The following is a 21,957-nucleotide window of genomic DNA, read 5'->3' on the forward strand; positions in this document are numbered from 1 at the left end:
TCAGCATTTCTGAGCAGCTCTGACATGGAGTCTGCCTCTGCTCGTTAGCCCAAAGCAGAGCAGTGAATTTTTAATTGCACATTGTCTGTTTTGTTTTGTCTCCTAGAGGAATCTCCTGCAGCCTCGTTCCACATCACGGATCCAAGTGTGATGAGCCGTAAGAGAGACAAGGGAAGGCAGGCTGCACGTGCCCACGCAGAGAAATGCAAATACACACACAAGTGCGCACACAGACCCACAGTCAGTTCCCACAGCGCTGTGTCACAGTGCAGCGGTGGGCTGATTGAACAACCTAACATTTTTGCGTCATCTTTCATCCATCATGAGAATCAGAGGGCAAATATCCTCAGCTTTTTTACAATTCCCTAATGGGCAACTCCATGATAATCACACACTGTATCTACACATATATAAAGACTGGATATGAGGAGCCTGAAATTCTAAATGCTGTTATGTGCAAATTGTTTTATGTTATCAGCTTTTGATTAATTTCATGCCTGACTTAAGATTGCTTGTGTTTTCCTATTATACTGAGAGGTGTGTTATTTGTAGGAGCCTAGATTTGTGCTGAATGCATTTCTCATCTCACTCTGTTTTCTTGTGGTTAAGAGATGCGGTGGAATTTGTCAGAACTACTGGACTCAGAGGGAGGAATTTGGTGCTTGTGTGGCCCAGACAGAAAGAGATAAAGACAGTCACTCACAGAGATGCTGGACAGTCTGGTTCGCCCCCGACTGTAACAGTCCTCTGCCTGAGGTCCAAAGATATCCTGGAGCTCCTCGGCCCAGCTGCGGCTGTTTACCATGCAGCCTCTTCCTCCTCTCTGGTTCTGTATGTCACAGCTGCCGTCATCTCCACAGTCCTCCCACCAGTGGCCTGTTGTGGCCTTTCTCATGCATATCTCTCCCTCCTCTTCCTCATCCATGTCCACATCATAGTCCTCCATATAGACAAACTGTGTGGAGTGGGTGGAGTAAATGTCAGGCTTGGGGGAGGGACTAAGTGCCCTGGCTGGGAATATGGCCACAGATGGACTGAAGATATTCAGAGGTGGGATGTGGAGCTCTGTCTGAAATCAACTGCTTGAATGCGGGCTATGCCAGTCTTTTTAATTTCCATGGTAGCTTAATGTTTCCTGTGACCACAAAGATGAAATAAATTAATATAATTACTTAAACAGGAAGTCACTGCATTATTCCATCTGATAACATTACTCATATAGATGCTACGTTCCTATTTTGATCTTTCGCTGTATGAACACAAGTCGCAAAATGCAAACGCATATCATGCTCTTCCATCCTGAATTTTAATCAGCAATAAAAAACAAAGTCAAATAATGCATAGCAAATGCTGTATATAGGACTCACCATCATTGTTGAGTGCAAATCACTCCTTAAGATGCTTGAAACAAAAATTCAAAAGGAGATATTATAACAAAACAGAGGTAAGCACAATGTTGCAAAAAAGGACAACTGCTTCTCCCATGCTGGACTCTGTGATGACTGTTAAAGGATGAATCTTAGGATTTCTTGCTCCTCTGCAGAATTGCTCTTATTCCTCTGCTCAGTGCTCCATAATGCCAGGCGGCTAACATTCAAGAACTGTACTAAATGAATAGGAAAATACACAGACATGCATCCTTGCTTTGAAAGACCAGCATTACACGTCTCTCTGTTGTCACGTGTGGTTTAGTTTCAGTGATGTGTGTAGATTTGTGTGTGTGTGTGTGTGTGTGTCTATCGTCACAGGGTGCCCAGAGGAGAGAGCACCATGTGGAAGTATATACGAACAGACAGAATGGGGTGTGTGTGTGCGCTGTATGAGTGTGTATATATAGGGGTGGGAGTGGATAACTGGAAAGCAACATTAAGACTATTTAGAGACTGCAAAGATCTCTAAAGGTAGAGAATTTATGGCCATTTTTCTTTAATTAAACCTTTTGCAATGGCATCTCACATTCATACAGTTGCTCCCATCTTTAGGCTGTCGGTACAACCAGTCTTCCTTTGGCAGCTTCACTGGAGCAGAAAGAGATGAGCCTCAGGTATGTGAAAAGATCAGGTCTCATTTTGGTCAAGATTTTAACACTTCTGAAAAGTGTAGCACAAAATGAGGCAGCCATAAGATTTGCATGTTGAATTAGGATTGCAAATATCACCACTTCAGTAAACAGAGTCCTTCTAAACTGAAATTGCTCAGTTCTTTATATAGCCAGTACATCTGTACAGCATATGACACTCAATTTGTATGATGATCCCTTACCCAAAAAAATGTCAAGCACAACAGGAGTGATCTGAACCATTGTAGGGGCACTGATCTACTTCAGGTGTGCTGTACTACATCCCATAACAACATGCAAAAATTAGGGAAGCAAAAGTGAATATTTCTATGCTGAAAGCCATTACAGAATTTCACATTTCATAGAAGTGTTTGTGTGCACGTTATTGTGGCAACAACATACCAATTGAGACCCATGAAAAGGATTTGCAGAATTGAGCCAATACCATGTGATTCATTGCCTCATTTTAAACTGTTTCTAAAGGCAGCCGTGGTGTAAAAACCACTTGTGATGCTTGCAATGTTTGATGTTACTCCCTTGGTAAATAAGGCCCTTACTGTGAATAGCAACCAGTGCATTTTTTCCCCCATTGGTGAGCTTGGACTTGTATCCGTTGAGTTCTTTGCCAAGGATGCAAGATTTGTAAAATCCTCAAGCCAGTTTCCTTGAATCAACTCTGGTATAATCTTTGATTTCACCGAGGAATTAGGAATTAGGTTTTAGCCCCATGGAACAAGAAGACACCTTTGCATAATAAAATGAGACAAAGTTCTTTGTAAAACAATTTTATTGAATGCCAAGTATCGCAGGACGCCAGCACCTGAAAGAAAGACTTATGGTTATGAAACTTTACTCTTAAATTCAAACCAATGGGAACATTACTAACAAGCGATCCTTACCGTCTGGACTTAGACAGGCTTAGGCTGCAGATTTTTCCAGTCAAACTGAGGGTTGTCTTGGCCTGCTGAGTGGGGAAACCAGGGCACGGGTTGCCAGTAGTGGAAGCCTGGATGCAGGGGTGGGTGTCCTCGGGCCTGGGGTCCAGATTTGTAGCTAGCTTGTGGCATGTATTTCTGGTCATCTGGAAGTTTGCCTGCCTTGTTTTTGAATGAAATATATGGAACAAAGGGAAGCTGGTAGTAAGGAACATATGTACTGAGTAGGCCTAGATAGCTGGGCGTTGTTGGTTGGGAAACTGCACTTGTAGTTGGGGGAGGAGCGGGCGTTGTGGGAGGAGCGGGCGTCGTGGGAGGAGCGGGCGTCGTGGGAGGAGCGGGCGTCGGACTTGGTTTAGCAGTGGAAGCTGTATCATCTGGCTTCACAGTGGTCATTGGAGGCTGGGTAGTTTGCATGGGTACAGTGGGAATTTGTGTGAATGGAGGGTATCCATAGTAATGCTGAAAAACTGGGTAGTAGTAAATGTTAGAACCATCAGGTATCTCTGGCATCGGCAGTCCTGCTGGAGGATAGTAAGGATAAGGAAAATATGGTGGGTAATAGGGGTTTAGTGGTCTTTGAGGAGTCTTCGTGGTTGATGCTGAGGCTGTTGTGGTCATCATCTTGGCTGTAGTCGTCATTTCAGAAGTTACTCCAGTAGTGGCAGGTCCAGTAGTAGTGGCGGGTGGTGGTGTAGTCTTCACTGGGACATTTGGAAGAGGGTAGTAATAGAGGTAATAGGGATAAGGGTAGTACGGGTAGTAAGGAAATGCAAGGGGGTTCATCTGAGGGGGTTTCTCTGTAGATGGCTTCGTTGTCATGGTAGTCATGTCAGGCTTGGCAGTAGTTGTAGCAGTGCCAGGGGTTGGTGCTGGTGTCATCATATTCATGTAATAGTAATAATACAAATAGCGATAATATGGACTACGAGGATCATAGATGGACAGTGGCTGGCTCGTCTGACGCTTGCGACGATTCAGGCTCCAGGGTCCATGAAGTAATGGAAGTTTCCAAGGCAGCCGAGCAGGCTTGGGGGTAGTCGAAGCAGGTGTCGTAGCAGGACTCGCCGACACAGGGCAGGCAAATTTAACTGGAGTCTGCAGCCAACTCATTGGTAACACGTAGTTTCCATTCTGAAAAAAAACGAGATCATCTTTAACCTGGAGTCTAGCCTTTGTAAAGTCAGCTTCAACTTGCTTTACCAGGCTCATCCAGACAAATTCATGTTGCCTTTGGAGATCTACCATTTAAAAAAAAAAAAAAGAAAAGAAAAAAAAAAAGAATTTGGCCAACATGTAAAGCTCTTGGCCAGTTAATTCAATGAATAAAAAGCATACCTCCTGCAGCACGTTGCAGCCATCGTAGGGAACAACCAAAATGAGGCCCAGTGCGTTTTGCTTCACTGAGTAGCTACAGGTTTCAGGCACCTGAGTTAAAGGCAGGGGGAGTGCATTGCCTGAGAGGGGAAGAAAGAGACCATTGGTCTACACCAGGCTGTCATGTGCTCACAGCTTTAACATAAACTGACAGTATACAAGCTTGGTTGTGTTACAGTACCCATGTCTAGCTGTAAGTCAGCAGCTCCGGGTCCCAAGGCTTTCAACTTCATTGTGTTTTCACCACAGTGCAGAGAGAGACTGAGGCGCTTCCACGCTGCTTCTTTGGCCATGGCGCCCTCCAGCTGTGACATCTGCTCCAAAACCCCTTTAAAAGTGAAACGTCCACATATTAAGTTAATCCTGATCATTTCCTTTAGTTTTCATTATCATGCTGTCTACACGTGCAAAACATCAATTTAGAACTAGACAGCAACATCTCACCTGTGCCATCTGATCCATCCAAGTCAGCGTGCAGCAGTCGATCATTTCCTGTGGCAGCAGCAGAAGCAGACCCTGACTGGGAGTCAAGCTCTTTCCCATTGAAGAAGATTCTTCCTGTCCTTACTTCCATCACTGTGGCCTCACTACCTACCTTGTCCTGCTCGACTTCTTTGCTCAGCGCTCGCAAGCTAAAACAAGTTACACTCTGGGCCAAAAAGAACAGGGCTAATGTGACTGCTACAGTTTGACGTGAATGGCGTCCCCTTCCAGCTTCACCCGCCATACTGCACGTCCAGCTGCCCAGATGGAGAGCACTTTGATATAGAGCAGAGCGACTGAATCGCAGCCTTTTAATGTAGGGCACGTACTGACGCCAGGTAATCAACCAGTCAGAAGCAGCTTCAGCTACAGCTTGCACCTGTGCTCTTTCATCTTGCAGCAGGTGGGCTCGTTAACAGCCTCTGAGGTCTGATTTGTTGTCTCAGGTTGATGAAGTCAGCTCTGCATGCTTATCAAATGCCATGAAATATAGGAGACGAGCCGTTTGCTTTGTAGGTTATTTTGCAGCCAGGTGATATGAAAGAAACAATCTTTGGTTCTTTTTTTTGCCATCCCTTGTGTAGTGTGTTCAGTTAAATGCTTGACAGAGTTTGTTAGCTGTTTTTCCTCACTTACTTTATTTCTAGTGTTTCTTCGGTGCTGTCCTTTGGTTTCATGGCTGTCCCACGCAAATATGCACACAGAAGAATGATAGACACGGGAAAAAAGCAGTATTTGTCTGGGCAGAGCTGAAATAACTGTTGATGGTGAAACATTTTACAGCCCCCCCCCCCCCCCACACACACATTGGAGACACATTGGGAATGACAAGCAGCAAAGGTTCCCAGCCTGACTCAGACCAGGAAAATTGCATCTCATGCTCAGTGCCTCAGTGCTGCTGCGACTATCCAGGGGGCCCTGGATCATCTAGTTTTTAAGATGTGCTGGCAGGCAAACAAGTCAGGGCTAAAAAATGAGAGTATGAGAGTAAAGGATATACAGCAATGAGAAAGATACATGTCAAATAGTATAGAGGGAAGTTGTGTGTTGTACAGATTGAAAGGAAATTTGTGATTTGGGGTTATATAAATAATACTGACTTGACTTAGCAGACGTACAAGACGTAGATCTGACTTTACATCCTTTTTTCTCTGCGCTTCTACTTTACACAGTAGTTTTTTCTGTCGATCAGTGTTGCTCACTGAAAACTCAGCTCACTTTGCACAACAAACACTTCTCCCTCTGGATATTATTGTCCTGTTTTATTAATCTGGAGCTGCACATGCTTTAACTGCAGCTCATCATGAACTGCTTCTAGTAGCTCACCACTCAATAGGCTGCAGTCAAACTCAGATCAATCGTACATTCATTCCTCCACGGCTGTGAATATTCTCATTCATCCAGGTCATTGTAAGCTTTAGGGCATTCAGTCGTTCTCAACTGGACCTCGTCAGTTTCCTCCACTGAAAACAAGCAGGTGGCCACCAGATTCACGCCTCTTATTCAGATGGACTTGCCCAAGAAGCTTTAGCGCTAAGTCACACCTTTAAACTATTAAGTACCACCTTCAACACTGTCCTTTAGGATATTAGATTTCTTACGTTGTTTATTGCTGATGCCAGATTTTTTTTAACGAGTCATGATGTAACACATTATGTTTGACATTTTTAACATCTAGCAAGTACATCTACTCAAGTGCTGTACTTAAGAATGATTTTGAGATGGTTTGTAGTTTACTTATTTCAATTTTTCTGTTCTACACATCTACTCCACTACATTTCAGAGGCAAATAATGTATTTTTTACCTCCCCAAAAAATGTCAGTTTACCAGCTTTAACGTTACCCCCCCCCCCAAAAAAAATTAAATTATGAAATGGGCCATTCTGCATGAGTATTTTTTACTTTTTTTGTACTTTATATTTGCATAAATACCTTTCTACTTTAGTATGCATAACTTGTTTAAGTTTGAGTTAACTTATTTACAATATATTACTGCTTTTACTTAAGTATGAGTGATCTGAATACTTCTTACCACTCTGATTTCCAGTGGTTTAAAGAGTGTCTTAACTACTTGTACATATACTGTATATCAAACTATACTTCAGACCAAACCATCAGCTTAATGAAGTTTTATGACCAAGTGTAATATTTGGAAATGCTGACTCTTTACTGGATCCTGTGACAGAACCAGAATGAAGAGATGAGTCATCCAAAAGGCAGGTTGGCTTCTCTATTAAATAGAGAGCACAATTTAAATGTAAAGTTTAACTGGATCCTAATTCATACATGCTAAATGCTGACATGTCAGAGAAATCTCTCAACAGTACATTAGACTGGGAAAAAGCAAAGTCCACTCAGTAAAGCTTGTGCACACAAGCACAAGTCTTTCCTGATCCTAATTTCTAAATACAACTAAGTTAAAAAGTGCAGACTTTAAAACTGAGACACTGGGAAATGGTTGAGTTCTGGTGCCACTATGTGGACACTTAAACCCTAAAAAGTAGAGACTGATCAGCTAAAAAACATAATGTACAAAATGTCAGTGAAATAATTTGTTTGTCCAAAATGTAACCCCCCACTGTCCCCTTTTCAAATAAAAAGTTGATCCTTTTTGTCCAGAAACCTATGATTCCAGACTTAACATAAGTGGAGACACTAGAAAAAGAGCGTTTGTCACATGGAAAAGTTGTGCTGACGATGTTCACAAATGTCCATATTTTACTTCTCACTAACCTTTTGGAAATTAAATAGTGATCCCTTTGACATCTGGTGAGCCCCTTTTGTCAGTAGTAAAACACTCTTTTCAAATCTGAATGTTCACCTTGTCTACATACCAAATCCCACTTCTTGAGAAAACTAGACTAAAGAGTGTCAACTTTCCCCACATTGTTCAACGTGTCTGATGTGGTTGGGGGCTGAACAAGCAAAAAGAACTGGGTTGAGGTATTCAAAACTTTTATTAGAACAATTTCGCCAGGCTAGACTGGAGGAAGAGGATGAGGAAGAGGATGATGATAAGGAGGTAGCATCACTGGATATGGAAAGTGGCCAAGGGGATGAAAATGTTGCAGCTTGCCAGCGGGTGATGGAGTCACTGGGGGGGCAGGTTTCACAGTTGTGGTCGTAGTAGGTGTCGTCGTCGCAGGTGTCGTCGTTTCTGCCTTAGGAGTTGGATAATGGTGAAAGGGAAGGATAGGTGGTGGAGGGAAAAAAAAAGGATATGGAGGAAAGAGAGGCACATAGGGTGGAAACTGTGGCAACTGAGGTTGAGCCGGTTTAGTGGTTGGCTTAGTTGTAGGTTTAGTGGTTGGCTTAGTTGTAGGTTTAGTGGTTGGCTTAGTTGTAGGTTTAGTGGTAGGTTCGGCAGCTGGTGGCAGAGGCCCTGGGAGGGGCCAAGGGAAGTAAGGTGGGTATATAGGGAAAGGAAACATCGGGGGAGGAGGAGCTGTGGCTGCTGGCTTTACAGTGGTGGTTGTAGTCGTAGGCAATTTAGTAGTGGTTGGTGGAAAGTAGGGATAAATAGGAGGGTAGAAGTGGTATTGTGGAAATTTAGGCATTTCTGGTTTCTTTGCAGCTGTAGTGGTAGTTGGTGCAGCCGTTACTGGAGGAGGGGGACGAAAGTAGGGATAAAAAGGAGGGTAAAAGGGGGGGTATTGTGGAAATTTAGCCATTTCCGGTTTCTTTGCGGTTGTAGTTGTCGTGGTTGTTGTCGTAGGTTCTGACTCAACTTCTGAAGGCTGCTGAAGATGAGGTAGGTATGGCGGAAAGAAATAGGACTGGGGAATTTGGGGGCCCTGAGGCATCTGGGGCACCTGAGGCATCTGGGGCACCTGAGGCATCTGGGGCACCTGAGGCATCTGGGGCACCTGAGGCACAGGGTGATGTGGGGCAGCCGTTGTGGCAGCAGTTGTGGAAGAAGTTGTGGAAGCAGTTGTGGAAGCAGGTGCTGCTGGTGCTGCAGGTTTTGGACACCAGAGTGAGACTGGAACTCCCTGCCAACGCATTGGGAACACGTAATTTCCACCCTAGGGAAGAGAAAGACTCAAATTACACAAAGCAGTAAAGTTACACTAAGACTAAGGATTTTTTTAACTGATTAATCTACAGGTTTGAATATGAAATCAGAATGGCAAAATGCTCATTAAAATCTCAGCTGAACATCTAAATCCCTGTTTTCTAAAATCAAAGTTAGACAGCAGCACATGGTAAAAACAGTCCTCACATTTGAGAAACTTAATATTTAATCAGTTAACATATGTGTTGATTCTGACAAACTTTCAACCCTTGGTTCCCCCCCACAGGGATATTTTTATGATTGCCAGGACCAACTGTCAAGCAGTAGCAACATCCTGCCTTTCAGTAAACACCATTACCTCTTGGACCATGTTGCAGCCATCATAGGGGACCAGCATAATAAGTGCCAGGGAGTTCCTCTGCATGCTGTAGCCACAGGTGGACGGGACCTGGGACAGAGGCACTGGAGGCGCATTTCCTGTGTGGGAATATTCTCAATGTGGCTATGCAATCGTTGGTGGGAAATGCTGTACAGCTGAGAATGTAGCTGATGAACCTCATGGATTTACCTTGCTCCACTGCAAACTGTGAAGCTCCTGGTCCCACTGCTCTGAACTTCAGCTGGTCCCAACCGCACTGCAGGGAGGGCGCCATGCGCTTCCACGACGCTTCTCTGGAGCTGGTGTCCTGTGCTTGTCCTTTGGGCCAGCCTACCAGGGAGCATCAGAATGAGTGCGTTAATCAGGAGTTATGGCACCGTTATCGAAGTACTTCAACGAAAAGCCTGCAATGCAACACAGTTTAAGGAGATCTCTACCTGCAAAGTCTGCTTGATAAGTAGCTTCATCCTCCACAGAAGCGTTTGAGGAAGACCTCTTGGTCCCAGCTCGGGACTCAAGGCCTGACCCGCTGTCAAAGACTCTCCCGAACACAATCCTCCCCTCTCGGACGCCTGTCGTTCCGGCCGCGTCGGCCTCTTCTCGCCCCTCTCGTCTGTCTGCTTTCTTGGGTCGGTAACAGTCCACAGTGTGCGCAAAGTAACACGTGAGAATAAGAGCTGCAGCCAGGTGAGCAGTAGCGCGTTTCCTTTTTCCTTTCGGCGTCATTCTATCGTGTCTCCTGCTATCGTTTGGAGGAGACGCCGCTCTGCCACACTATTTGAGTCGTGACGTCTTGCGCGCGCAGGTGCAGCGGGGGTCCCGCGGCGGCCAATCAAACGCTGCGGAAGGTGGGCCGCTTGATTGTCCTCTAATCATGTGCGACTGGTTTCACCTGGGTGAGGTTGAGGTTGCGAGAGAGAGAGAGAGAGAGACTCATTCTGATCAATGAGGAAGAAAAATACAGAACTGCTTTCCTGATGGAAAAAGATGGAAGTGGAAAAAAATGGATGGAAAAGTGGGTAAAAGGTGTGATGAGTGAAAACAAAGCACGTTGTCTTTCAAAATCTGTTTTTTAAAAAAATCAATATAGACATACACATGTGACTTTTAAGATAGTATCCCCCTTATCCTTTCCATGATGATTACATGGTGGAGCTTCCAAGTTCCTGATGAAGGTGGTAAGAGGCTCCAGAACAGCTGCAGGATTACATCGTTTTATAAACTGCGGTTTCCAAGCTCAGGCATGCACCGACTGAACTTTTCATCAGGACATTTGAACATCTACAGCTCCATGACAACTGGGCAAACTCCATCTGCTGAGGACGGTCTGACAGCCACTAAACGGACCTTGAGGAGAGGTAGTTTTGTCGTTTTTCTCTTTTTCTTGCCTCCAAATCCACCTTAAACATTGCAGGTTTTAGTTATTAGACCCTTACTTTTAGACCTTCTGCAAAACCTAGAAATAACAGTCATCGTCATTAAAGTGAATAATGCTGGATTACTGAATTCACATACAGACATTTTTAAAAATCACCCAGATTCAGACTAACAAAATCTGAAATTGTGTCTTTTTTAAAATTGGATATGAAGCTGACGCTAGATTTCTGGATCCCTTTCTCTTCTCTTCTGCAGACCAAGTTGAGAGAGTGTACAGTCAGCACAGTATAACAATTACAGTATATTGCAATTGTGTTTCATAGTATTCATAGGTATTACAGCCGGTCAGCCACCAGCTGTAATTAGGCACTATTACGTTTACGCATTGCTGTAGACAGCTATTTCGTCTCCAAGGTTACTGACAACACCAGCAAGTGTGACACAGGTGAGTGCATTACTTTGCCTTTTAGTTTCATTACAACATATTCCACTTGAAATACCACATAAAGTCCATATTCTGGACAAGCAGATGCATTTAATAGGTGCATTGCCTTATCTCGTATTTGTGTTTCCTGTCAATCTGACTCCTCCGATCATTGATTTCAGATTTTGGAAAATATAAGTCTGATTCTTTTACTAAAATGCACAATGTGTGCAATGGGTAATGTGGTTTAGATAGATGTTTTTCATCTGGTAAATTTCCTAACCAAGTTACTCTCTTAGCAGGAGACAGGCCTGACACAAGCAGCGCGTGCTGTTATTCTGTCCTGAGACAAATACTTCACTCCGGTCGGGACGGACAAAAAAATAATGTCCAGCTTTTCCAGCTGTGAGTCTGCTCCAAACACGATTCAAATGAAGTGATCAGAATGGGAAAATCTTTAAGCTCCTATATTATTCAGACTGGTGTTTATTCCTGTTAGTGGGACTTAATTCAGTGATGCCACAGTAACTTTGCTTGCACCATCAGATGCAGCTGCTGCCACATCAGAGCATGACCTCAGTGAACCACTATCTGCCCTGGGTGACCAGGTAAGATGGATCAAGTAGTGGGTAACACACAGTATTTTCATTTTCAGTCCTGTTTTTTTTTTTATCAATTAATATCACATTTACAATAGTTTTTGATAATTTACTTTTTCCCTTTATTTGACTTGTATTTTTCTCTGGCTGTGGTAAGAGGAGACCAGAGGGCTGTCCACCATCTGTCAGTGGTCCACCTACCTATAGTTTCAGAGCAGCAGGAGTTCTGAGGTACCATCGGGAGTCTGACAACCACAGTATGAATTTAACAACCCTTCTAGCAGCGGTACTAAGATCACATTTCTTTAAAATCCCACCCACAACATTATGGCTTTATGTCACTGATCGGTCCGAATAAACACTCTGTTGTCCAGTCCCAGCCTCTGGCAGAATACCCTGTGAAATGTGAGTACTGTGGAGAAAAGGCCAAACCGTCGCTGGATCTAACATGGGCACAGCAACCTGAGGTGAGGACAACAGTGAATGCAATAAAACAAACTCTGCAAATGTACCTGATTTACTGCTGACCTCTCTGCATGATCTTTTGTGTCCATCTTAAGACGGCCCCGCTCTTCTGCTGTGCCCACTGGCAGGAGCTGTGTGAGATGCTGGTGAAGCAGAGGTGTTTGGCTGGCGTGAGATGCAACCTGAGGGCTGGCACTCCGCCTCTGGACGAGCCAGCCACAGAGGCGGAGGAGCTTCTGTTCCGAGGCAGAGAGATGGAGGATCACAACAAGTTTATTGTGGACTTACCGAGCGGACTTGGGTACAGCTTTGTGTCATACCTTTTTTTATCCAACACACAGAAACAGTGAGATGGTCATCTTATAGCATTAAAGTCCATAACAGTGTATCCTTATTAGAGAACAATCAGAAGTGAGGATTTACGAGGATTACTCAATCCAACTACCTGTAGCAGAAACCTGTGAGTCACTGCTTTAAATCTGTTCATTCAGTCAGTTTTTCATGTTTCTTTTTGTTCAGATTATTAGTAAGAAACAAAACATTTTTGACTTAAAATCGCTTTGTGAAGCTGATGCATTTTGTTCTCCGCTATATTGTTTAGTTGCCCCAACATCAAAGGTGCTCAGCTTCCGGCTCTCTTGTGCTCCAGCAAAAGGATGCTGGACAGTGCATGCTAGTAGTGAAGGTGAGACACGCTTGAAGATAAAAGAGGAAGAGGAGCAGGTGTTGGTCCCTAATTGTGACCACAAGCCACTTCATTTCGGTATATGTCACCAACAGGTACCCACAAATTATTGTGAAAACAGTTTATCCTATTAAAGTCAGTACCAAAGTAATTGTTGTTATCAGCACTGATGACCATACAAATAATCTGAGTCTGTACGTTAATCTTTGCACATGAATAAATACACTGCCCCCATGTGGTCACACTGTGTCTGACCAGTGTAGCTTTTTGTGACTGTAAATAGGCCAAATATTTATGATTATAAAGATTTTTGATATAAAGGGTTTCTTGAGTAATTGTATTGCATAAAGTAGAGGGGGCAAAGACACAATTATTGAACATCTTTTGTCATGTTGTTTCATCTTATATATAATATGTGTGTGTGTGTTCACAGGTTGGGTCAGAATTTCGACAGAAGTATTATTCCAATGGCATGAAATTTCTTACTGTGTTTCCCGATGGCTCTGCTCAGGTCTTGTATCCACTCACAGTTTAATGTCTGTAGATTTTTATCACGTGATTAGATTTTCAGAGGGCTTTAACCAAGAGAGACACTACAAATGTAATAAAGAAGAGCAATGTGGAAATCTAAACTAGAGCAAATCACATTGTGTGTTAGATTGTATGTTCAGCACACCATGCACACTACAGTGGGTGTTGCCATCCTTATCGTCATGGTAACAGTTATCCCTCTGGCCTCTTGGCTCTCGTTGTCGTGGTCACCGAAGAGGATGGAAGAGTCTGCATAGTGTATGATGACAGCGATGCCACCCACCAACCAATTAGAGCCGTGTTCCAGTCTGATGGCAGGGCGACATGTTATCACAGCAATGGAAACATATGGTACAAAGTTTTTATATTCACCACTTTTTCAAATGCTTATAACCAGTTTTGTATTGGCAAAAATATAATGTAAGTAATTTAATGATTAAGTCCTTTGGTTGATATAAATTAGGCTTATCAATATCCTGTTTCTGTACTAATTTGTGCATCTAACGTGTCACGTCTTACCCATAGCCATGTGCAGAACAACAATGGCAACAACCTGTAATATGTGATGCATGCATGTACGTGTTTATGTTGCAGGCTTGCCTTAAACAGATCGGGCGGTCAGTGTTTGGATGAGGAGGGTGCCAGGCTTCGTCAGTGGAGCTGGAGCAGTCTGAGCCTCAACCCCGCTCCCCTGCACCCTGTCTTCCTGTCCCTCAACAGAACCGTCGGGGTCCGAGTCCTTGGGAGGGAACAAGTGTTTGTCTCCCTCCTGGCAAGAGGCCAACAGGCGAAGTTCAGCGTGGGTACCTGCTGTGCTCAGGTGAGGCATTGTCTTCTATTTTTATCTGACATGCTCATCTTGCAGTTGCCAGCATTTCCAGCTCTGCAGCAAATGCTGTGTGCAAAGCTTCCTCCTTTTTGCTATTTCTGCAGACATTTGCAGTTTGGATGTAACATTCTGACTGCATCTTGAACTCCTGTTCCCCTTTACGCAGCTTAAAGGCTTTGCAGCATTAAAATGCCATTTAAAATCTCTTGGCTGTATATTGTGTTTTCTTTTATACATTGCTCATCCCTCTTTAACTCATGTGGTGTCTTCCTTAACTGTGGCGTCTTGGCTGGAATCAAAGTCGAAATAAAATAAGAACGATCAGGTTTTTATGGATGGCTGCACAATGTGCTTCATTAACATGCAAAAACTTTTGTTTCTCCAGGGTGGATGTAAAAAAAACAAGGCTGCCTCTGGACCATCAATACTGAAGGAGGAGCTGTTAGTGCTGGCAGCCAGGGTTAGGATCCACCTGGCCTTTCAGCACCTTCACCAGTGCCTGACGACCCCCACCCGTCCCTGGCTGCCAAAGACCACACGAACCCCTCGCCTCCATGTTGTTGCCCAACGGCTTCTGTCAGTCAGTGCTGGTGTGATGATGAGCGACAGTGACAGAGACTTTATCCACAGGTGCCTTCGGGATTGTCTTTGATGTACCAGTAATAAAGTACACTGTGAAACAATGACACCAGCTCTGCTATGACATAAAGGCATATAAGTTAAAAAATACTCCATGAAGCAGGTCAAAAATGTTCAAAGCAGTCAGTGAAAATATAAAAATCACTAGATTGCTTTTAAATAACTACAAATAATATATATATTTCACCAACTGCTGCCAACAAATAAAAGCCCTATCAAGTGCAGGCGTTACAGTGTGTATGGCACTGCAACTTCACTTATGTTTTAGTCTTCGATTGTACTCATGCTTAATCTGTTTTGTGTCTTCTAATCAAATCAGTGTAGATCCCCAACTCGTCCTAATAACATTAGCAGGGCTCATCTTTGAGCAGATGGCTCAAAGATGAGCCCTCACAAGGTTGTCTGCTCTACGTCAAAAAAGAAATGAGAGTGAGGAGACATCATCACGCCATTCAGATTTCTTACTTTTCCTCTTAGGTTTCCTTTAACTAAAGTGACTAAAATCTTGATAGCAGTCACATTAGCCACCATCTAACTATAATGTTTTTCCGCTCATTTAGTTGACACCCCATTCCACCACATCGACCAGTAAACCTCAACACCACATCACAGCTTCACAGTTAAATAGTTACAATAGGTTTTATTAATCTTCATAGCTTCCTCCAAGTTATGTAAATATAAAAATTATTCAGAAATCATACCAAGACACAATTCCCCAATGTTATTTTCACAACAGTGATGGCAGATTTTAAGTGTTGCATTTTCTAAATGGCTAAGCTACTTTGAGAACAATAAACTTAAAATTCCACATATGGCTCAGTGGTACAAATGACACGATTACTTACTCACATAGATCCATTGTATGCAACAAAGTAAAGACTACAAGCAATCATTGTTTAATCTCTCCTTATGGGACCACTGATGTCGTCTGGATGAAATCTGCAGTAGTACGAATAGTACAAGAAAATGACAGAATGGCTGGCACTGTTGCCATGGATCCCACTCTGGCGTTGGGGGCGGGATGTCTCTAAGGGGCATGGTGAAGAATGATGGGGGCATCCAGTCTGTGCTAGCAGTCCTCCTGCCTTCAGCGCAGACCTTCATAAACATCACTTCACAGCCCAGTGAGAAACCCACCTCAAACCTAGACGGGAAGAGAGGGAAGATCAAGTTTGAACGCACAAACATTTCCACTGGTCAATGTGCGTCTCATGTTTAAGTAGAAAAATAAACAGTGCTATGAACTGTACTTACATGGAGGGGCTTTTAGCTCCAGCCAGGATGTTAAGAGTCGGGTTAGGAATGGTGTGGTCTTGTGTTCATGTGAACGTTCATCTTCATCTCGTTGTCCAGGATTTGCACAAGCTGCTGCATGGAGGGCAGGTGACCAGACTCTAGTTTTGACCACACTGGCACATCTGTGGGATGAGACAATGCCCACTGTAATCCACTGCATTTTGTTCCATCACCACAAATCTTTATCAATGGCTTTTTTCCTTTACACTTGTTTGCCGCCATCTGAGAAGTAGTTTTATGAAAAACAAACTACACTTAAAAAATAAATAAATAAAAATGTTGACCACAACATTTCCAGTGTTTGTGACGTGGCAGCACACTGAAATCAATCATAACACAAATGAGTGTGGTTCAGCCAGGAGGCCCATACGTAAATAACAGACTCACCATTTAATGTGATTTCAAAAGCTCCTGTAGACATCAACTGGTTTTCAATCATATTGCTGAGGAAGAACACCATCATGCACGCGTATATCTGAAAGAAGCATGAGAGAAACTCAGTGGATCACAAGAGCAGTGCGCTGAAAGGTACTGCAACAAGACCCACAGGATGAACGTGATGCACTACTGAAAGGCTAACATGAAGCTGCTCTAGGACACTGTGGATGAATGAGCAACAACTCCAGACAAGGTTTAGGCATAGTTAATAAACTACATACATTATAGGCAAAACATAAATCATGTAGTTGAATTCAAGAGTCCCTTACAAAATGATTTATTGTTGCAGCAACAAACAAAATGGATAAATATCAATTTTCTGCAAAGTACATCTCAACTTGCACATTTTTGTGTGTTCAGTTGTTGGAGCCCACCTGATGTATCAGCAGGTGAATACTGCCAGAACGGTGTGTTTACACATCATTTTCAGATATTTTGGTTTTGGCTCAATATATCAACCAAAAACAGCTAATATCATTTGGCCTCTTCTTGTTCAGGATATATTTTCTACAGAGACATTGCTGCAACAAGGCTTCAGCTACCAAACATTGTCTTGAGTTTGGATTTTGAAGGAGGTATGAATAATAACTGTCACTTCTGAACTTTCAGGCGCTTTTGTTCCAATTGTTTCTTACTGCTTTCTGTCTGCAGTTTGCAGGGCAATTCTCACAGAGCTCTCTTCATTGGTTGATGAGATTAAGGCCCAGTCAGATTAGACAGTTGCAAATAACAGGGCTTTACGAGTACTGGGTTTCGATTCTATTCTAAAGATAATTTTCCAGGACTTTTAAATGATGGTCTAGCTGGTATGACAGACAGGGGTCGCACCACACACAAATACATTCCTCTTTGTGGAAATCCGATTTAAAAGAGCATATGGGCAAACCTTCTGTTATCTTAACGTTACTATTCTCACTACAATGTCTTCGTACTGTTGGTTTTTTTTTTTCTTGCCTTATTTTAATGTGATATGTGGATCATGTCATGATATGGTCCATTTTACCTTAACAACACAGCACTGCATTGCAAGAGACAATGCTAGCAAAGTAAAAAAGTACTGTTACCCAGCATTTGTTGTTATGCTTGACTCACATACAGTTGGACTCACATTCTTTATTTTCCAACCTCTAATTATCTAATCAATGTAACATTATTCAACATTTTTAAGCCATTAAAAGTTTAAAGCACAAACATATTTACATTTGAGAGATAATGTAGCTTTAAGTATTCAGAGTTTGGGCTAGTAAGTTGTAATGTCACCCAATCTGCACATGCTACCATGTGACATGACTTGGGGATGTGTTCAGAGTGTATCCAGCGCATACCCAAGAGCAAGATATTCAAATAACTCTCGTCCATGCACTTCCATTTGAATAATAATATGATCCTGAACATAACTAAGCCCTTTCAGGTGGCAATTTTATGCACTTTGGGGAGCTCTGATAGACAGCCTAGTAGTTCATACTGAGCAAGACAGAAAAATTAGAGAACACTGAAATAACTTTCCAGAACAACACAAGATTTTCCAAGGATATTTTACTTTTTCTCTCATGTTCGACGAGTTTTCCATGGCTGGAAAATTGGTTCACTGTTTTCCAGGACACATGGGAACCCTGACAGTATGTGAGTCTGTCAGGATGTAGACAGTTTAACCATAAGTTACCAAAATGATTCTGAAAGTATACCTACAGTAGCTTTGATGCCCACACAAAGCAGGAGATCATCACACTACTTCTGTTATCAGTTAAGCCAAATGGTTATTAAATCTTTATCTATTTTCTCCTATTTAACTGTTTGGCTACCAGAAGCACACTCCATGTATCAGCCCCAGCCTTCTGTTATAAAAGCAAGCATAGCTGATATTTGCAAATAAAGCAGTCTTGCACTATTTGATGTTATCTGTCACTGGCCATTCTCCCTCTGAGCCTCAGGCATGTCTGTAACCCTGGGGATAACAGATCCAAGCAAAACCATACTTAACACAACCTGAAAACCCTGAATGAACAGCTAATGAAATCCCATAGGTTTGAATACACACTGCAAAGTATATTAGAAATACAGCCAAACTCAAGTCCACTTCTAGTCCATGCTTCTGTGTGATGTCTGTGGTGATAACATGCAAAACAAATGCTCAGCTGCATAATATAGACAATCCTGACTCCATCCTCTTACACATTAAAAAAAGATCCCACAGGACTGGAGCTTTAATGACTCCTATAGTTCCAGTAAACCTTACCTTATTCCCCTGGCCCCACTCCCAGATGCCTGGGGCTTGCATACCAAAGAGGGCGAATGGGTCCCTGCCGATAATAATCACCCCAATCACCAGCAGTTTGAACATAGACAGGAAGGAAGCAACATGTCTGAGGAAATAAAACAAATTGTTTTTTAACAAAGACTCCTAGACATAGTAGCAAAAAGCAGACAGTAGATGTAAAATCAGTCTAAAGCTTTCAAGATATTGTGTATTATAATTATATGAATAGCTGTGGAATTGTAGTGTGTTCTTAGAAAACTGCAACATCAGTTGAAAACTATTACGAGAGAGAAGGCAGTGGCCTTAACTTATAAAAATTAAGCTTCACAAATAATTATTTTCCATTTCAACAGTGATTATGACTTTGTAAGGATAAGGTATACCTTAAAACAATAAATTAATATATGACACTTGTTCAACCTGCAACAAAGAGCCTGCATCATGTTTGCTCTCATTTTACTACCTTTAAACTTCAACTTGTGTAACTGGTTCAACTACAGTCCCACAGTAGACCTACACTGGGCTTATTCTTACAATGACTAAACCAGACAGACAGAAACACTGGGGTGTGATATTCTCTCCTTTCTTTAATGGGGCAAATCTCTGGTGTGTTTATTAAGAGGCCAAGTGATGAGGACCTGAGGGTCTCTGTAACACTACACTTTTAACTAGAACACCTGGGACTATACTGCACACAGTGTCTCATCTAGACACTCATCCTCTGATCAAAATATAGCCAGTGATGCGTCACAAGCATGCAAACTTTATGACATGAATTCAAATGTAATCTGAGTCAAAATTCTAGCCTGTATCTGTAAGTGAGCACAACACGAAATAGTTCCTGAACAATTTCAAAATGAGTGTAGGAACACAAGGAAGAGAAATACTGAATAACAATATTAGACCTAGGGTGCCAACCAATTTTCAATTCATCATTGTTCTATTAATTGTCAGATAATTGTGAAGCGATAGTGGTGGAGATCGTGTGACAGTTTCTTCTAACTCAAAGCATTACTGTCAAAGCTTTCACGTAGCCCACAATTCATTATGTTGGTAACATGCACTCAGTTGCTGGTTCATTAGGCTAGGTAAACCTAGTTAAAATAAACACAGTCTAATACAACAGTCTGATACAACTGCCAAAAATCCTCCCTCCCCGAAGGTTATAATGTTTTAGAGAGGTATTAATTCAACTGCGTGGACCTTTTGGAGGCTAAACAGGTTGTGGTCATGTTGAATTGTACTGTATTATACAGAGAGGTGGTTTCTGGGAGACAGAGAGGCTATTCACCCTCAGTGGTTTGAATGGGGATTACAAATTAACAGAAACAACTATCACACCTCTCTAAAACAACAAAAGTTGAAATTTATAACCTTCATGAAGGCAGGACTAATTGCAGGACATCTGTATTACACTGCATTAGTTTTAGCTTGGTGTACCTAATAAACTGGAAACTGAGAGGAAGTCATACTGACACTTACCCCAAATTAACTCAAAATCTGAAATAATATAGTGGAATTGTTTGATTTTGAGTATAGTAAGAGAGTACATATTATTTTAATTCACACTAAGCAACATGCTGCACCCTTGACCTAAATTTAGCCATTTTTATGGCCTGCGGTTCCAAGTCTAGAGAACTTGACAAATCCACGGCGAGATAAGGATGACTGCATGAGAATCCATTTCACAGCTAATTCCAGCCAGCTTTCAGGCTGCTTTAATAAAGCTGGATATAATCCACTTGTAACAAGGCAGATAATCGCTCCCTTACCGATAGAGGGGTATAGGAAGATAGTTCTCCCCTTCAATGCGGATGTCTGGGTACCGCTGGTATAAAGCCTGCGTGTACTCCTCAAACACCCGCTTGTACCCTCAGGAAATGCTGTGTGGAGACAAACACACTGTTAGAAAAACAGGACAAAAGGCAGCCACAACAATGGCTTGATGTCAAGGGTAGATTGTGAGTTTAGCCTTGAGATCTGCCACATGTAAAATTCCACCAGTATCTGTAGATCACTTGTCTTCTTTGCAAACGTTTACAATGCAAATGATTATTTCGAGTTCGAGTATTTATTTTGGTTACACCTCATCGCATATACACACACCTAACCTCTTGATGTTAACGATCAACACGTTGCTACTGTTGTTAATGATTTCTTTAGCTAACTTAGCTGAGCCTAAGTTATTTGTTTCGCCTTTAAATTAGCTATGGTAACCTTAACTTTCGAGCGCGATGGAGAAAATCGAAGACGAACTGTTTAAATTGCACGAAACAGATGGAGCACTTCATAGGGATTTGAAATAATCTCGTTGTCCATACAGACAAATAATGGGATAATCTGACCTGTGGACACGAGGCAAGGCAACTAGCAACTTTCAACAAGACAATTCAAAGTGCTCCACATCAGGTATTCAGAAATGTAGCGTTAGAAGGCGATTAAAAAAAGGACAATATACAAAGGCACACATGAATAGACGACTATTAGTGAATTTAGCGCAATTTATCTTAACGTCAATTCGCATGTTTGACAGCGTAAGCGGGGCCATGTTTTTGACGAAATATTCATGAAAACAGGCAAAAATCAGAAATGTGCAGAAAATATATTTTCTCCGTGTGTTTGGACAGCGGGTGAGTAATTTCGCTAATAACGTTAAATAACTATCGTAAACGTTCCTCCAAGATGTTAACACACGCTATCCTTGTCTTACTTAACTAGCTTCTTTCGAAATTCGGCCTGCGTTGTTGTTAGCCGGGGAGTTAGCTAGCTAGCTTGCAATGACTCGCCAGATTTTCACTCATTTGCTTACCAAATTTGAAATTTGAGAAGGGGTCCCGTAGCAAACTGCATTTTCATCTTCTTCACGCCACTGCTGTCACCAGCCGTGGCGCAGCACAGCGAGAAAACCCCCAAGACGAGGAGCGAAAAACGTAGCCACTTCATCGCCATCCGTTTCGGGGTTTGTTTCCTCACTCAGTCAGATGCAGAGGTGGGTTAATCTGTTCATGTCGTTGCTGGTTGGTCCCTCCTTTTCCTCTTGTCCTAATCGTGGATTTCAAACACAACTGGACCCGCCTTTAGCGCCACCTACTGCTCTGGCTGTTCAACTGGACCTACAATATATGCTGTACAATGTATATTTTCTTCTTCATGCTATTATTGATCATGT

The 21,957-nt window shown here is 42.4% G+C and overlaps 2 protein-coding genes across 2 annotated transcripts; one reads left to right on the forward strand and one right to left on the reverse strand.

Moving 5' to 3' along the window:
- Window positions 1-5,068: 5,068 nt before the first annotated feature.
- Window positions 5,069-14,810, forward strand: LOC121614888 (glutamate-rich protein 6). The gene is made up of 12 exons (XM_041948984.1): window positions 5,069-5,105; window positions 5,193-5,225; window positions 11,596-11,657; window positions 11,806-11,934; window positions 12,023-12,115; window positions 12,209-12,414; window positions 12,512-12,573; window positions 12,715-12,893; window positions 13,232-13,314; window positions 13,522-13,680; window positions 13,924-14,149; window positions 14,544-14,810. Exons 1-12 carry the CDS (start codon window positions 5,069-5,071, stop codon window positions 14,808-14,810), a joined length of 1,536 nt encoding a protein of 511 aa, XP_041804918.1.
- A 613-nt stretch (window positions 14,811-15,423) lies between these two features.
- Window positions 15,424-21,765, reverse strand: selenot1a (selenoprotein T, 1a). The gene is made up of 6 exons (XM_041949291.1): window positions 21,598-21,765; window positions 20,561-20,671; window positions 18,768-18,894; window positions 16,481-16,568; window positions 16,052-16,215; window positions 15,424-15,941 (listed from the first exon to the last, which is right to left on the reverse strand). The coding sequence occupies exons 1-5, from the start codon at window positions 21,735-21,737 to the stop codon at window positions 16,094-16,096; spliced, it is 588 nt and encodes a 195-aa protein (XP_041805225.1). The 5' UTR covers window positions 21,738-21,765; the 3' UTR covers window positions 15,424-15,941; window positions 16,052-16,093.
- Between the last annotated feature and the right edge of the window lie 192 nt (window positions 21,766-21,957).

This window comes from Chelmon rostratus, chromosome 12 (assembly GCF_017976325.1).
Source record: "Chelmon rostratus isolate fCheRos1 chromosome 12, fCheRos1.pri, whole genome shotgun sequence".
Classification (NCBI taxonomy): domain Eukaryota; kingdom Metazoa; phylum Chordata; class Actinopteri; order Chaetodontiformes; family Chaetodontidae; genus Chelmon; species Chelmon rostratus.